This window comes from Monodelphis domestica, chromosome 3 (assembly GCF_027887165.1).
Source record: "Monodelphis domestica isolate mMonDom1 chromosome 3, mMonDom1.pri, whole genome shotgun sequence".
Taxonomy (NCBI): Eukaryota; Metazoa; Chordata; class Mammalia; order Didelphimorphia; family Didelphidae; genus Monodelphis; species Monodelphis domestica.
Genome location: NC_077229.1, coordinates 42475180 through 42492030, shown reverse-complemented (window position 1 = coordinate 42492030; position 16851 = coordinate 42475180). Strand labels below are relative to the sequence as shown.

The 16851-nt window shown below is 41.5% G+C and overlaps 1 protein-coding gene across 8 annotated transcripts in view; it reads right to left on the bottom strand.

Moving 5' to 3' along the window:
* HECTD4 (HECT domain E3 ubiquitin protein ligase 4) overlaps positions 1-16851 on the bottom strand; it is a 225708-nt gene that overhangs the window by 41885 nt on the left and 166972 nt on the right. For all 8 annotated transcript variants that reach the window (XM_056821721.1, XM_056821722.1, XM_056821726.1 and 5 more), the window contains exons 40-51: positions 16548-16683; positions 15270-15452; positions 13024-13188; positions 12476-12645; positions 11683-11798; positions 9286-9389; positions 4257-4418; positions 3995-4143; positions 3155-3234; positions 2019-2182; positions 1173-1410; positions 524-660 (exon numbers count right to left, since the gene is read on the bottom strand). In XM_056821721.1, the coding sequence (XP_056677699.1) occupies positions 524-660; positions 1173-1410; positions 2019-2182; positions 3155-3234; positions 3995-4143; positions 4257-4418; positions 9286-9389; positions 11683-11798; positions 12476-12645; positions 13024-13188; positions 15270-15452; positions 16548-16683 (1804 nt within the window). The remainder of the gene's footprint in view (positions 1-523; positions 661-1172; positions 1411-2018; positions 2183-3154; positions 3235-3994; positions 4144-4256; positions 4419-9285; positions 9390-11682; positions 11799-12475; positions 12646-13023; positions 13189-15269; positions 15453-16547; positions 16684-16851) is intronic.

The following is a 16851-nucleotide window of genomic DNA, read 5'->3' as shown; positions in this document are numbered from 1 at the left end:
GATTATGTGACTTGTCCAGAGTGACAAAGCTACAAAGTGTCTGAGGTCACATTTGAACCCAGGACCTCTTATCTCTATACCTGGTTCTCAATCCACTGAGCAACCTAGCTGATCAATTTTAAGACAGAAGAATGGAAAAGGCTAGACAATTGGGGTTAAGTGACTTGTCCAGAGTAACACAGGTAGGAGGAAGTGTCTGAGGCCAGATTTGAACCCAGTCCTCCTAACTCCAGGCCTGGTGCTTTATCCATTGTGTTACCTAGCTGCCCCTGGTTTGCTTATTTTTAAAATAAATACATCAGTGATGCCTTTCAAAGTCAGATTATATGATTAAAATCCTTTTGCCTCCAGACCTAGCTTGGCCACTCTCTTCCATTTCCTATCTTCCATCCATCTTACCAAAGAAACTCCTTCCAAGTGTCTTCTCTTTTTCACAAGTTTCACGATCACTTTGGTCATACTCTGCCACTGTGTCCTGCATGCCCTTCCTACCACCCTCTACCCTTGGTTGCATCTCCCTTACCTGAGGAATGTCATCGTCATCGTCATCATCGCTCTCATCATCTGCAATGGGGGGCGGGTGAGGGTCTGGGCCTGAGGTGATGAAGTTTTCATAGCTGAGTTCCACTTTATAGTGACAAGAAGTATCACTGTCATATTCTGTAACAGAGCATCAAGAAACTATCAATTTTGTGGATGAGGAGACAGAAGAACCCTTACCAATGGCACTCTGAAAAATCCTGCAACAGCTGCCCTCATTCTTGTGATGGAAAGTGCTCTGGAACTCTGAGGAACTTGAAAATAGTACCTATAATTATACTGAATTCCAAAAGAGTTTTTCAGGGCCTAATTAATTCAACAGAGAGAGCAACTTGGATAACTCTTAAAAATGAAGAAGAAAATGATTTTTCTAATAAGGCCTTCAAGTCAGCTCCCTCATCTGTCACTAGATGACATCTGACATCCTTTAAAGGGCTAGAGACAAGATCCTAAGTTAGTAAGCCTCTTTGCACCTCAGTTTTCTTCTTTACAAAATGAGGAGATGTGTTCTAACAACCCTTCCAGCTCCCAATCTTAGGAAATTATAATCTTAAATAAAAACTTAAGTAATGTTGGCATAGGAGAATTCCATTTTCTATTGATTAACGAATGAAACACCCATGGCTATTTACGTTGTTGAGCTGTGGCCACAGCAGCAATGCGACAGGGGGGCCCATGTGTTCCTGGATCAGAAGCTATGCTGGTGCCAGCATCATTGTCACTGTCAGATGCCATGGCAAAAGGAAGAGCTTCAAAGTTGGCGCTTATCTCCTCAGCCAGGTCGATGCACAGGTCAGCAGCATTCCGGTGGGCCTGCCCTTCAGCATAGGCAAACTGTCGAGAGCCAAAGTTAGCCCGGATCTTGGTGTTCTGAAAGGAGTGTTATAACGGGAGATAAGAAGCTTATTTGTACTCCTTGGGTGGACCTGAAGGATGCCAGTGCAGACATATGGCCTCTGAGGTCTGCATCAGTTACTTCAAAAAGCACTGCTCATCCCTCCAACTCTTTCCTTTCTTCCTCCCTCCTCCTCCTCTCTTCTTCCTTTTTCCCTTCTTCCCTCTCTTTCTTCCCTCCTTTCCCACAAGTTTATATATTACGGGCTGACTGAGCACAGTGCCTTTTGCTATCAAAATCTACAATGACAATGAAAAGCATTGAGCACTTCCCTAGTTGGTTCTCCTTTTTCTTTTCACTGGGAGTGATAACTGAATTCCTTGTCTTACATTTCCATGTTGCCCCTGGAAACTGACCCCTAACCCAGGATTGGTGAACATTTTTAAGATTGTGTGCCCAAACTGCAACTTCAAGCTGCCGGTGAGATTCCTGCATTACCCCAGACAGCAGAGGAAGTGCTTACATTGTGCAGCTGGACAGAGAGATGGGACATGCAAAAAATATCCTCAGGCATAGCCCCCTCTGTGCCTCTTCTTTGCCAACATAGCCCTAATCCCTGAGGTTTCTAACTGAGATGACATACCTTTTTCTGAATGTGAACTACTGGCCACATGCCACCAGAGACATCTTCCAGACATGGGGGCAAGCGCTGCCCACAGTATGTGAAATAGACCCGGCCCTTGGGGGGCTGTCCTGGAGGAGGCGGGGTGCCCTCTGTTCTTTCCCAGCCAATTCCTGCCCCATCTCCTGAAGAATAGAAGAAGGAGAACATCAGAACCACTTTTATATTTATGGTCTGCTACTATTAAATTCACTTCTGATTTGCAATTAGCTCATTTCATTCTGAGAGTGAAATTGGTTAGCTCTTTGCCTGGCAGGACCAAAAAAAAAGTTTGGTCAGAATGGCTGCCTTTGTTTTTAAATTACTGAAAGGAAAACAAATAGAGAAGATCATAATTTACTCCATGCTCCTGGTGTTGATTCTTTTAGAGGTCTTTTTTTTTTTTAAAGTCTACCAACACCCCAGTAAATGTTGAGGTCAGTAAGCCTGACCTGAGATTCTGCTGGTGACTATAGACACTGAAACTTAACAGAGGATCAGAGGATTTAAATAAATTGTTCAGGGTCACAGAGATAATTAATGTCAATGGTAGGATCTGAAGTCCAGCCCTCTATCTGCTATGCCTTTGACAATATCTTGTTATCTCTGTGCCAGGCATGGAGGATACCAAGATAAAATGAAAACAGTTCCTGGCCTCTAGAAGTTAATCCAAACACATGTGAAATTTAGTAAACATGAAATATGTACAAAGTAATTTCAGAGTGTGTAGGGACAATAGCACCAACTAGGGGAAATCACCAAGGGGATCCTACGGGGGGAAGCACTGGAGGGGAGCACTAAGGAGAACAAGGCATTCTAAAAGGCAGAGGGGAGGACCAAGAGCTGGACAAAGGCCTAGAGTCAGGAAATGGACTGTTAGGGGGTTATTTGCTTGATATCATTAGGGCAGAAAAAAGGCAAAACCTCAGAATCTTCTAAGAGGACCCAGAGATAAAAATAAATATGACTCATAAAGGACCAATCCATGGTTCCTGATGGTAAATCTCATGAAAAAAGAGATGCTGAGGCTATGCTCAGGTGTATGAGTATCATTTCCTCCTTTTCCTCAAAACACTTGAGTGTTTGTGCCACTGGATAATGACTAGGGTCCCACTTACCAGGGGAAAGGGTCACATCCAGCCGCACGCTCTTCCACTGTAATAAGCTGGAGCCATTATAGTGCACAGCTCGGCCATTACTAGGAATGAAAACAAAACCAAGGCAAAGAACATGAAATCTAGTTAGAAAAGAAAAAGTCATCTTTGCTGCAATGAAAGGAAAAGGATAACTGTAAATAACTGTAACATGGCTTTGAGAAGGAACATTTTCTTTCTTTCTTTCTTTCTTTCTTTCTTTCTTTCTTTCTTTCTTTCTTTCTTTCTTTCTTTCTTTCTTTCTTTCTTTCTTTCTTTCTTTCTTTCTTTCTTTCTTTCTTTCCTTTCCCTTTATCTTTACTCTGTATGTGTGTCTCCCTAACATTAAAAGAGTTTCTTGTAGACAGCATATTGTGGGCTTCAAAATTTTAATCCACTCAAGGTATGCTCTTATGTTTTAAAGGTCAGTTTAACCCATTCATATTCAGAGTTATGATTACTGACTGTGTATGTAAAGAACATTTTCTTAAGGAAGTTAAAGCTAGGGGGTGTGTTAGTAGAGGTATGACGTTAAATAACAAAAGCCCCAAATCCCCCAAGTCCTTAGGATTCTTCCTCATCCCTGGAGACAAACATATTCTTTTTTAAAAATAGCTCACTTTCTGTCTTAGTATCAATTCTAAGACAGAAAGGCAAGGACTAGGCAATGGGGGTCAAGAGACTTGCCCAGGGTTACACAGCTAGGAAATGTCTGAGGCCAGATTTGAACCCAGGACCTCTTGTCTCAAGGCCTGGCTCTCAATCCACTGAGCTACCCAGCTGCCCCCTGACAAATATATTCTTGAGGCAACAAAAGCCACTTACTTGTGAAAAAGGCAAGTACCCACAGGATTGGTCCAGGCACCATCTCGTTTTTCTGCTTCAGTAGCAAAGCCAAAGGAAACTATTGGTCCTGTGTCATCATCTGTATCTCCATAGGAAACTATTTCAATTTCCCAGTAGAAGGACGGAGCCTGGAAAAAAGTCACAGGTAATGAGAGAAGCTCAGATCAGACCCTTTTTTTGAGCTTTTTCTTTGGAAACTTGGAGGCAGAGAGAAAAGATGAAAAATGGTCCCTGATCCTACCTGGATGGGAAGTGGAGAGGTTGCATAGATAAATGTGCCTCTTGGGAGACCTCCACCAGCACTAGGATCAGCCAGGAAGGTCACAGAGGTCAGGTGAGATGAGAACATGCAGGCTCGAACAGGTGGAAACACCCGAGAAGGACTCCAAGTGATCTCCTTGGGCTGTGGCAAGTAGAATAGAAATCCTATGAATCCTTGTATTGCCCAGTGGAGGAAAATACCTTTATATTATAATAATGATGATGATGATGATTGACTTTTGTAGAAAAACCAAGATTTTGAAATCATTTTATATCTTTTAAGCATCACAACTAACCTATGATGTAAACACTACAGACATTTTCGTCAGTGTGCTAAGGAGAAGACTGGAGCTAATATAGGTGAAGTCAATTGCATAGGATTATACAGCTAATGAGTATACTACACATATGCGGTAATAAAGAAACATATTAGGAGCCTGGTTAATAAGCTATTGATTAATTCAGGCTTGTATCCAAATGAAGGCATTGACCCCTAGCCTATTACACAAATACCCTTTTTTTTTTTTTAAATTTTAATATTATTTTATTTGGTCGTTTTCATACATTATTCACTGGAAACAAAGATCGTTTTCTTTTCCTCCCCCCCCCCCCCCCCCGCCTTTCCCTCTCCCATAGCCGACGCATGATTCCACTGGTTATCACATGTGTTCTTGACTCGAACCCATTTCCCTGTTGTTGGAGTTTGCATTATAGTGTTCATTTAGAGTCTCTCCTCAGTCTTATCTCCTCCAACCCTGTAGTCAAGCAGTTGCTTTTCAGCGGTGTTTTTACTCCCACAGTTTATCCTCTGCTTGTGGGTAGTATTTTTTTTTAGATCCCTGCAGATTGTTTAGGGAAATTGCATTGATACTAATGGAGAAGTCCATCACCTTCGATTGTACCACAATGTATCAGTCTCTGTGTACAATGTTTTACTGGTTCTGCTCCTCTCGCTCTGCATTACTTCCTGGAGGTTGTTCCAGTCTCCACAAATACCCTTTTGTGGATATATACCAGGCTTTCTGGAAATTATGCCTTCTTCAATGGTCCCAAACGGAAGTGGTAGAAATTAGCCATGAGTTACTGAACCACCGTGACTGTGTATACCAGTGGATTAACGATGAAGAGTGCAACTATAAACAAAACCATCTTTTCATAGTTCCTTTGTATTGACCAAAAAAAAAAAATCTAGCCTCTTCAGAGATTTAGAATCCCTCTGCTAGGAATCTATTATGGACCCTGGAACTTCAAATCACTATACTCCCTTGTTCCCCAAACTCAGCAGCATTCCATATGGTTTAACAAAATATTTAATAAATGCCTACTGTGTGCAAGGGACTGGAGATAACAAATCAATCAACCAATGAGTATTTAAGCCCTCACTAGACTGCCAAACATTATACTAATCACCAGGGAAACAAAGAAACAGCAAAACCAGACACAAAATAAAATGGTTCCTGCCCTCGGGAAGGTTGTATTTAGGAGGAAAATATTAGGATGTTGGGAAGAATGGATGAGCTTCAGAGAAAGAGATTAGAGGGAGAAGGGCATTCCAGACACCATAAATGGTCTGTAAGATTGTATAGAAGTCATAAAAGAAATGCCAAAGAAATCTGTTTTGGCTGGGGTGTGGCATGTGTGGAGGAGAGGAATGGCTGGAAAGGCGGATTAAAGCCAAGCTGTGGGAAGCCTCAAATGTGAGTCTGAGGAGGTTATTTTTTATCCTAGAGAGAAAAGGAAGCAACTGAAGATTTCTGAGCAGCAGTGACATGGGCAGACCTATGACTTAAGCCTTTTTTTTTTTAAACCCTTACCTTCCGTCTTGGAGTCAATACTGTGTATTGGCTCCAAGGCAGAAGAATGGTAAGGGCTAGGCAATGGGGGTCAAGTGACTTGCCCAGGGTCACACAGCTGGGAAGTGTCTGAGGCCAGATGTGAACCTAGAACCTCCCGTCTTTGGTCTGTCTCAATCCACTGAGCCACCCAGCTGCCCCTGACTTAAGCTTATTTTGACAGATGTATGGAGGCTGAACAAGAGAGGGAGAGACTATAAGCAGGGAGTTTGTTTTTAAAAACCCTTACCTTCTAGCTTAGAATCGGCATTAAGGCAGAAGAGTGACATGGACTAGGCAATTGAGGTTAAGTGATTTGCCCAGGGTCACACAGCTAGGAAGTGCCTGAGCCTAGATTTGAACCCTGAACCTCCCATCTCCAGGCCTGGCACTTTATCCACTGAGCTACCTAGCTGCCCCAGCATGGAGATGTTATGAAGGCAGAAACAGCAGGGATTAGCAAAGAAAAGAATTGTGAATAAGAAAGGAAGAGTCTGGAATGCTGATGAAGTAAATTAAGAACCTGGGAGCTTAGAAGGATGGCTATGCCCACAACAGAGAAAGGCAAAACTGGAGCCAGAGCAGGCTCTTAGAAGCAGGCAATATGGAAAACTAAGTTGCTGACCTGCTGCATCTGAGATGCTGATGAGTCATGGAGGTAGAGCAAGAGAGTGGGTGGTGGGTGATGGGGATTAGAGTTCTGGTGAGAGATGATGGTTAGAAATCCAGAGGTGATCGTTGATCCTATGGGAACAGATGAGAACACCAACGGAAAAAGGAGAGAAAGTGGCGTCAGGAAAGGTCCTTGGGGGAGTCTTATGATTAGTTGGTGAGAGATGGATGATGAACCAGCAAAAGAAACTAAAAATCGGAACTAGGAGTGAGCAGTCAATATAGCTGGAGCTGAGGAAGACCAAGAATCCAGGAGGAGGGGGGTAGTCAATCCCCTGCTCCTGTTGAAAACTATGGAAAGGGAATAAGGACTGAGGAAGAGACATCACATTTAGCAGGAAAGAGGTTAAAAGTTTTGGAGAGAGGCATAAGTCAACTGGTCATAAACTAGAATGTAAGGGGCTTGAGGGACTGGCAGGGTCAGGTCAAATGTGTTAATAAGCATAAGGGCAACCTAAGTGTGTCTGTAGATATTGGGAAAGCATTCATGCCTGGGGGAGATTGAGGCCCAAAGAGAGGCAGACAAGAGTCATGGGACCTACTTGCAGAGGAGATGGGAGGGGCTGGAATCAAGGGCACAAAGCAGAGAGCTGTCCTTGCCAAGGAGAATAGCCACTGCTTCTTCAGACTGGGACAAAGGACAGAATACAAAAGTTAAGGTCATCTGCTGAGACAAGGGCATGGGGATATGCTGGAGAAGGTAGGAAGGAAGGAAAAGAGGATTTTAAAAATTTAAACTCTTACCTTCCATCTTATTTTCAATACTATGTATTGGTTCCAAGGCAGAAGAGTGGTATGTACTAGGCAATGGGGGTAAAGTGACTTACCCAGGGTCACATGGCCAGGAAGAGTCTGAGGCCAAATTTGAACCCAGGACCTCCCATCTCTAGGCCTGGCTCTAAATCCACTGAGCCACCCAGCTGATCCCAAAAGAGGATTTCTTAAGAGCCAATGTTAATCAGACAAGAACAAAAGAAATGCCTTACAGAAGTAAATGCCCAGTTAAGATCAGATCACAGGAGTGCTTCATGATCCCTGGCTTCCTCTAGCAATAAAACATCTTCAGCAGTAGGAGTCAAGATGGCAGCTAGGGAGTATACCCAGGGCTAAGAATTGGTGAGAACATGAAGAGAGTCAATGGATGAAGACAAGAAAGTTGTCCTGCTTAACTATGTGGCATTTAAAAGAGTGTGAACCATAAACTGTAAGAGTTAAAGAGTTGAGGTTCATAAACTGTAGTGATTAAAATAGTGGAATATATAAATTGTGATAGATATAAGAGTGGGTGAGTAAATTGTGACCGCAGAGAATATTTTTTCACTACAGTGTCTTGGGTTTAAATCAAATATAAGGTGGTCGCCAGGGAAATATTCCCAATGAATATACCCAAGTCAACTGGGTTTTATAGAGATTTTAATTAATAATACAATGAGGAAAGAGAGAAAGAGAGAGAAAGGGAATTAATGAGAAAAGAATAGGCTGGCCCAAGCAGCCCTGGCCAACCCAGGCCTAAGCCCTAAAAGAAAGATCAGTCAGTCCTTATATCTTAATCACTCACCACAAGATCTGTCCAAACAAGGTATTCTAGTGACACCAGGCCAGCTCCATCTCAGCTCAATGCCTGTTTAGAGCCTGTTTCCAGAACTCTCTCCCAACAGCCTCCTTAGAGACTGTTTTTTTCAGAGCCTCCTTCTTAGAGCACTCTCCTTCTAACAGCCTCCTTAGAGACTGTTCTTTCAGAGAGACTTTTTTTTCTTCAACAGACTGTCCTTTTCTTATATAGGGGGTTTCCTCCTATGTCACCTCCCCTAAATTCTTCCATCTACCAATCACAGTGGATGTTTTCCAAAGGACAGCCCATTCTGAATTCACACCTGAGTAGACTAATCCTTTTAGTAATCCACACCTGAGTAGGCTAGAATTTCTGTGTAAGTTTTTTCCTCTTTGCTCCTTGTAAGTTCACAAGTTGCCTGACCTTTATAGGTACTTAGCACCCCTTTGTATAAATTCTAAAAATAGGCATGGCTTAAGTATGGGTTTAAGTATTTTTCATTGTTCAGCAAGGAGTTTTCTCCCCTAAAGCAGGCTTAAGTATGGGTGGAGTAGAGGTCTTCACATTTTTGATCTAAGTAGAGTTCTCACTGTCCAAATGGGGAATGGTCCCAACAGGGAATTGTCCCAATGGAGAATTCCCCAATGGGGAATTTTTTAACATTAACAAGTCTGAGAAATTTCAAGATTCACAACTACTGCATCAATATGGGCCAGACTAGGAGGAATGAGGAGGAGGAGATGGAAGATCATTCCAGTGCAGAATTTCTGATTCAAGATCACAGTAGTGACTAATATACTGCTGGCAAAATGCACCTCGAGACAAAGCAGCAACTCAAACTCTTGTAAATTCTGCCAGTGCTTTCCTGAGTAACTCTGAAACAATCTGACCCTTATCACAAGGGGTCAAGAAAGACCCCCAGCTTGTGGGGTAAGGGGCTGGCCTGTGCTTACCTGTCTCCGATCTGCCTGGAGAGGGGGTGGTGGGGGGCGAGCACAGTCTCGGTAGAGCATCCTTAACCTCTCGCATTGTACTTCTACAACCAGAAGACGCTCTCCTGCAATATCACAAAGCAAACTTGGAAATTTACCACAAAATAACAGCACACAACACATATTCATACAGAGCTTTATGGTTACACTTCTTTTTTCTAAATCTTGTAAAGTAGAGAATATTAAGATTATTATCTCCATTTTATAGGTGAAGAGACTGAGGCCCAAAGAGCTCCCATAGCTAGTGAACACAGAGTTAGGATTTGAACCCCATTTTCCTGATTCCTCATCATGAACTCTTTCTGCTGCCTTGCTTCTCTCCAAATCTTTTAGAACAAAATTGCCTTATAACTTGGTCTCCACAATCAACACATCTTACAAACATCTGTTAAGCATCTACTATGTGCAAGTCATCACACTAATCAGATGGGACACTAAGACAAGAAGAAGTATAATGGTTTCTTCCTTCAAGAAGTTTCATTCTATTTGAAGGTAATGGTCTGGTGGTGAGGATATCTTGGATATTTTTTAAAAAAGATAAAACACTATAATTGATGTATTCAATATTTACTGAGGGCTTAATATGTGCTTGGCTCTATGGAGCATATAAAGTATAAGAGATAGTCCCTGAACTGCTCATGGCCGATTAGGAGACTCTAGGTAGGATATAAGTCAATGCCAGAGTGGTACAAAGTGTCATAGAAATTCAGTGGAGGGAGGAAGATCTTCTGGGGACAGGGATGAAGAAACCTACCCTAAGTCTGGAGTGATTTTCAATCAGTGGCACAGACGGGTGAGCCCAGGTTCCAGGGCAGGGAGGCTGAGGCACCCTGGGCACATAATGAATGCCCCAGGGCCCTGATGAGTGAAAAACAAGGCTAGGCTGAAGAGGGGAGCTAGATTGCCCAGTCAAGGAATGAGTGATGGCTAATGAGAATGAACTTGCAAGAAGGCTAAGGGACTAGAGGCAGGGAGATTAGTTGGTAAATAATAAGGGCTTGAACTAGGGTGGTCACAATGAGAGAAATGGAAATGGAAATGGAAATGGAAATGGAAATGCTGGATGACAACTAGCCTTGGCAAGCTGACTATGTGTGGAGTTGTGGTAAAGACAGTGAAGGAGGCAAACAGAATTCTGTGGTTTTAAGCCTGAGAAAATGACAGCCCCATTGAAGAAATAAGGTGAGGAGAGAAATCTTGACAGGGAAGAGAGGATGATGATCTTGGCTAGGAGCATGTTAACTCTGAGGTGTTAGCAGAGCATTCTTGGGGAGCTATATAATAGGGATTGTGATTACTTAACAGAAAATAACCCATGCTAAAGATAACCTTCTGCTAACTTCATAAAAGTATCTATTAAAAAGTACATTATTCATTTGGTCTTTATATGATCTTTAAAATCAGTCACAACCTGTCTCAAAATGAAGCTAGAACCAGAAATATTCAACTGCAATCAGTCAACTTGTGATGCAGCTCGAGCAACAAATTAAGCACATTCCAGAAGAAACTTAGGCCCACTTAATTTTAGTCAAGGAACTGAACAGATTTCCTTTAAGTTTTGTAGACTAAACATTTTCATTTTCTTCTGTTCTTTCTCTCATCCCTGTGTATTTGACAATCTGATATTTTCCAGCTAGGACTTCTGATTACTAAGGGCAAGGAGATCTGGCCATAAAAGCATATAAAAAATAAGAACTAGACCCTGAAAGAATTTAAAGAGGGCTCAGAGATCAAAGGCAGGGATAGGCAAAGGGAAGCTAAGGTGATATAAACCATAAAATGACCCCATCTTCTCCCAAAGAAGAAAAAAGATGAGGAAAACCTTAAAGAGAGCAAAAGATAAGTATTTCTTCCCTCTAGATGGTAATAGTTCCTATACAGATATATTAAGGAAATGATACTCTAATCTTAAACTGTAAAATAATTTTAATAACTTCATAAATATGCCCCTGGGACAAATGGTGAATTTTCATTTCTATAAATGCCCTTAACAGACAGCTCTTACTGTAAACATTTAACTTTGCTTTCACCTCAAATTTGCCCAACAGCCATCAGTGAGACCATGCATAAACATCCCTAAAGATAAGTTTAAGCAGAAAAAAGATAGGTGAAATAGTTTAAAACTGAAAAATAAACTGTCTTAACAGAGATAAAGTGAATATTTAGGGACCATTCCTTTATAGTAGATGTCTCTTCAGATCTGTGGCTTGGGGTCTGTGCTGAGTGGTATGGTCCAGTGTCTTAAGGCTCAGCTCTATGCAGACAGGTGTTTAAGAACATGCCCCCTTCTCTTCATCTGACTCAACTGATGCTGATTGTGTCAACTGGTCATGATGATGTAAGATGGGAGGTACCTACCAGGACTGCACTCCTGTGCTACGAGGTTGAGGACTTCCACAGCTGCTGGACACTGCTGTAGGAATTCTTCACAAAACAAACTGTCTTCTAAAAGCTGGGCCATGACCAGGCATGCTCTTGATGGTAAAAAAGACATTAAAAACATTTCAAAATTGTCAGTAAAGTCTTAATGATGTTGTCTTGAGAAAAGAGCTTCACATAAATCTACTCCCTTCTCCAACACCCCAGGCTGCCCCTGGACTCCAATTCCTGATTTCTCTGGTTTTCCCTAAACTGAATTCATCGAAGGAACATGAAGACACTTTTTTTTTTCTGCACAAAATTTACTGGTGCTCAATGAAATGCATGCAGGAGGGAGAATTATTTCCATCCCTAATGATGGAGACACAAGGGGTTTTCAGTACTGAAGCATGAGAAGAGTTAAGTTTTTTTTAAACTCTTCCCACTTATCTTAGTATCAATTCAAAGGCAGAAGAATGGAAAAGGGTAGCCAATTGGGATTAAATGACATATCCATAGTCACACAAATAGGAAGTGTCTGTGGGCCTGATCTGAACTCAGGACCTCCAATCTCCAGGCCTGGAACTCTCCACTCCACCCTTCACAGCAAAGCTGCTTTAAAAAGAAGCCCTAGCTGTACCAGGCACTTCACAGTCATCTATCACCCTGGGCTCTCGATCCTACTCTATATGTTCTAAGATGAGAATGCATGCTTGTCAGTCACACACACACACACACACACACACACACACACACACACACACACACACACACACAAGAATGATGTTCTCACCTTGTTCTGATCTCAGCAAGGAGTCGAACCACTGCCATTACTGGAGTTGAGCCATCTCCTGTTGCAGGAAGTGAGGTATGAATAGATAGACTTCCCTCCTGAGGAAGCAACATGGACTGGACTGCCTGTACTACCTTCTCAGTAATGGACAGTTTATGAAGAGGCAATGCCTGATGGCGGTGGTGGGGGGGGCACGGCAAAAAGTTAAATTCAAGTAGTTAGTTTCTAAGAAATGAGGGTGTTATTATCTGGAGTAGTTAATTCTCATTTTGCACAGTCAATTAAAAAAATGTCACACACATAGAAAACTGAAAATCACAACAAAACAGCAAATCACAGTCAATCCCAGAACCATATGAATGTGTTTTATATCATGTAAGTAACAACTTTTATACAAACATTGCTTTGAAATGCTCACAACCAAAATGCATGCAAATCACAAGCCACACTTAATTTAATCCCACATTTTCTATATCAAATCTATGCATATTACTCATGACTGTGCAAATGACCATTTAGAGCAACATTGGATTTGAAAATGACCTTACCTCAGATCTTGGAACACAAAGTCTAGATAATGGGATAGTCAATGTGTCTGATGCTTGCGAGGTCTTTCTACAGTCTATGGGTGGAAATTTGACAGTGGCTATACCTTCCTGCTCATTGATTGATGCCACTATTCCAATGCTCCCGGATATTCCTCTCCCCAACACCTAGAGAGAGAGATGACTTAGCCTCAAAAACATCTATGGCTTTCTAGGCACTGCAAGATTTTGATTTTGTTCAAGAAAAGATCTTTAAGGAAGAAGCTTGCTAACTCCTAAATGCAGAGAATGAATTGTTGCAAAAAGATGCTGGAAAATCCACACTACATCAAGAAGATCAAGAATGAACTTTGGATATGGTTGATTGAACTGAAGATTGATTGAATATTTATTGTAAATGTACACTTTTATGCCAAAAGGGACTGCCCCTAATTTGGCTTTCTGTCAATGCACCTAGCAAAACATTGGTTTTGCTGTCTTTCTTTTCTATTTTCTCCCTCACTACTCTAATTTCCTCTTATAAAATTGAATATTGTATAAATCTGTAGTTAGAAGTGCGTTTAGGACTACAAGATGATTATGTTAAATGATCAATGGGGAGAGTAGTCTCCCAATGATCATCAGGGGGGATTGTGAATCTTAAAAAATTCTCAGACCCTATTTCATAAGATTTGGTTAAGACCATTCCCCATTTAAACAATGAAGGTACTTGATCAGGAATGTGGGAACTCTACTTCACCCATACTTAAGCATGCCTTAGGGGAAGATAAAGTTGTAAACTCTTTACTGAACAATGAAAAAGTACTTAACTCATACTTATAGTGAGGCAAGCTAAGTCTATTTTTAGGAAGGTGCTAAGTACCCATGAAGGTCAGGCAACTTCCAAACTTTCAAGTTGCAAAGAGGTGTGAACTTACTCAGAAGTTTTAGTCTTCCCAGAAAAGTTTAGTCTACTCAGATGTGAATTACTCAAAAGTTTAGTTTACTCAGGTGTGAATTAAGAATGGTCTGTCCTTTGGAAAAGTCTACTGTGATTGGTAGATGTGAGAACTTAGGGGAGGTGACATAGGAGAAAATTCTCTTTAAAAGGAGCTAAAAAGAGGTCTGAGAGATTCAGCTTGCCAAAGCTGAATTGGAGAGAGGCAGCTTGCCAGAGCTGCCTTGAAGGGCTTGGTGGCTGAACTTAGTTCAGCTTGCCGAAGCTGAACTGGTGGGTCTCTCTGAACACTAGAATCTTGCTTGGGACAAATCTTGTGGTGAGTGGATAAAAGACTGACTGATCTCTCTTAGGGCTTGGGCCAAGGCTGGCCTAGGCTGCCCTGGGCTGGCCTACCCCTTTTCTCATTATTTCCTTACTCTCTCTCTCCCTTTCATTAATTCCTTAATTTGTATTAATTAAAATCTCCATAAAAACCCATCTGACTTGGGTATATTTCATATTTGGGAATTTTCCCCTGGCGACCACTATATTTTTTATTCGAAACCATATTTACGTGGTCACAATTTAAGGCAACCACTCTTTTATCAGTACAGTTTATTCCAACCACTCTTTTAATTGTCACAGCACCAATAATAGAGTTCTAATTGTGGCCAAGTAAAAAAGAACTTCTCAGACTTCAAAAGATAGAACTGAGTGCAAGAAGTGCCTCATGTATAAAATAGTTTTAAATGACCATCTTAAAATGAGACAATTAGTGAGACTCCATGAGATGCAGTTCATATGTATATAAAATTACTTCACAAATGCCTCCATTTAGACAAACATCCTCCAAGGCCTTCTCATGGAATGGAAGTGGCTGAGAGCTCTCAAGCAAACCAGGGCAATTTGGCAGAGGGTGTTAAAGCACATCATGATGACAAAGGTGACCTCTGGCAGTTCACAGCAAGCTGGGAAGATTTCAGCAGGAGGAGCCTGAAGACAGACTATAATTCCTCATCAAAGACCAACTTTGCTACATGCAAAAAGTGTCATTCCCAGAAAGCCAGTCAAAGGCCACCTGCATCATTGGAGGAAGGAGCCATGGAAATACAGTGAAGCTGCCTGGATCACTCATTTTATAAATGAGGCTTCAAAGGCCTGAATTTAAGTCTCTTCAGAATTTAGCTTTAACTTCTAAATGACAGTGCCCTAATTGTCTACTTGGGCTTAAAAGACTGGTTCTACACATCTTCAGGTGGGCAATAAATAGCCACAAATTCCCAAGTGATGACTATGAGATTAAGAAGTGGGCACAAAAAGAGTGGACTACCTGTACTTCAGACCCTATCTTGATGGTCTCCTTAAAGCCTCCGAGTGCACAGAGTGCAGCGACTGCTTGTCGGGCAATCCTCTGAAGCTTAGCAAGTTTCCGGCCACTGCTACTCCCATTCTCCAGAATGCTTTCAGCATATTTTCCCAGCTGGGGGATGTACATCAGAGCTTGAGACAGAACCTATATAAATGAAAAAGAAGGGATAGGTTTCAAAATATGTATCATTTTCTGCATGAACTCTTCTTAGAAAAAGAGAGAAAACAGAGTGGTCCTCTGACTAGGTGAATTCAGTCTATCTATATTCTAAATGACAGATACAACAAGGGACCCACGGGCAAATGGAGTCAGTTTCATGAGGCCTGTGGCTCTTGCCTGATTGTGGAACTGGGTAAACATAACCTTCAAAAAGTGGGAAAACAGAACACTTTGAGTTGCTAGGGAAGCTAAACAAAAACTGTCTTTCATCTGAAAGCAAATGAACTTAATTTATGCTGCCTTCTTCTCAATATCCAATTAATTTAGGATGTGATACAAAGAATTTGCCTTAAAAGATTACAGTAAATTAAGAATTGATAATGTTTTATAGAATATCAATCATGTCAATTCAATACAGTTAAACCACACAGGGACTAGCATAAGATGTCAGGGTATATTATAATACAACATAATAAGTTCTCCACATTCTGATCATCATCCTCACTAGGAAAAAATCATGACTTTGTCCCCAGAATATTCCACCTTGTATTTAGACCTTGTCCCCACATTCTATCAGAATATAAACTCTAGGGCAGCAAGGTGGCTTACTGGATGGAAAGCTAGCCCTGGAGTTGGTAGGTCCTGGGTTCAAATCTGGTCTCAGAAGCTTTCCAGTTCTGTGATCTTGGACAAGTCATTTAACCCCAGTTGCCTAGCCCTTATTACTCTTCTGCCTTGGAATCAAATACTTAGTATTGATTCTAAGATAGAAGGTAAGTGTTAAAAAAATGTAAACTCTTTGTAATATCTTTTATAAAAATGTTAAATAAACCTTACCTTCTGTCTAGAATTGATTACAAGTATTGGTTCTAAGACAGAAAAACAATAAGGACTAGGAAAATGGAGTTAAATAACTTGCCCAAAGTCACCCAATTAGGAAGTGTCTAAGGCTAGGATCTCTCATCTGTAGGCCTGGCTCTCTATCCACTGAGCCACCGAGTTGCCCTTAGGTACAATCTTGATGATTATAGAATGATGATTTTCATTTCAGCAGAGTTGTAGTCATATTGTCACACTTACCTTTTCAGCAGTTGTTGTCCATATCTGAGCAGCATTAGATTCAGGTGCCATCAACAAGCTATGAAGCAGAGCAATCACTTCTGCTGCCATGCTGTTGGCGACATGGCCGCTGATGAAAGGGCGTACGGGGTCAGTTCTAGAGGTGAAGAGAGACTCAGAAGTCTTAGCAGGGAAAGGGAATGGTCTTCAGAGTCATCTTGCCCCTGGGACATATGCTTATCACAAGCAAACCAGGGCAGTTTGGCAGAGGGTGTTAAAGCACATCATGCTCATAGGCATGGAAAGAATAAGGACATCATGAGTG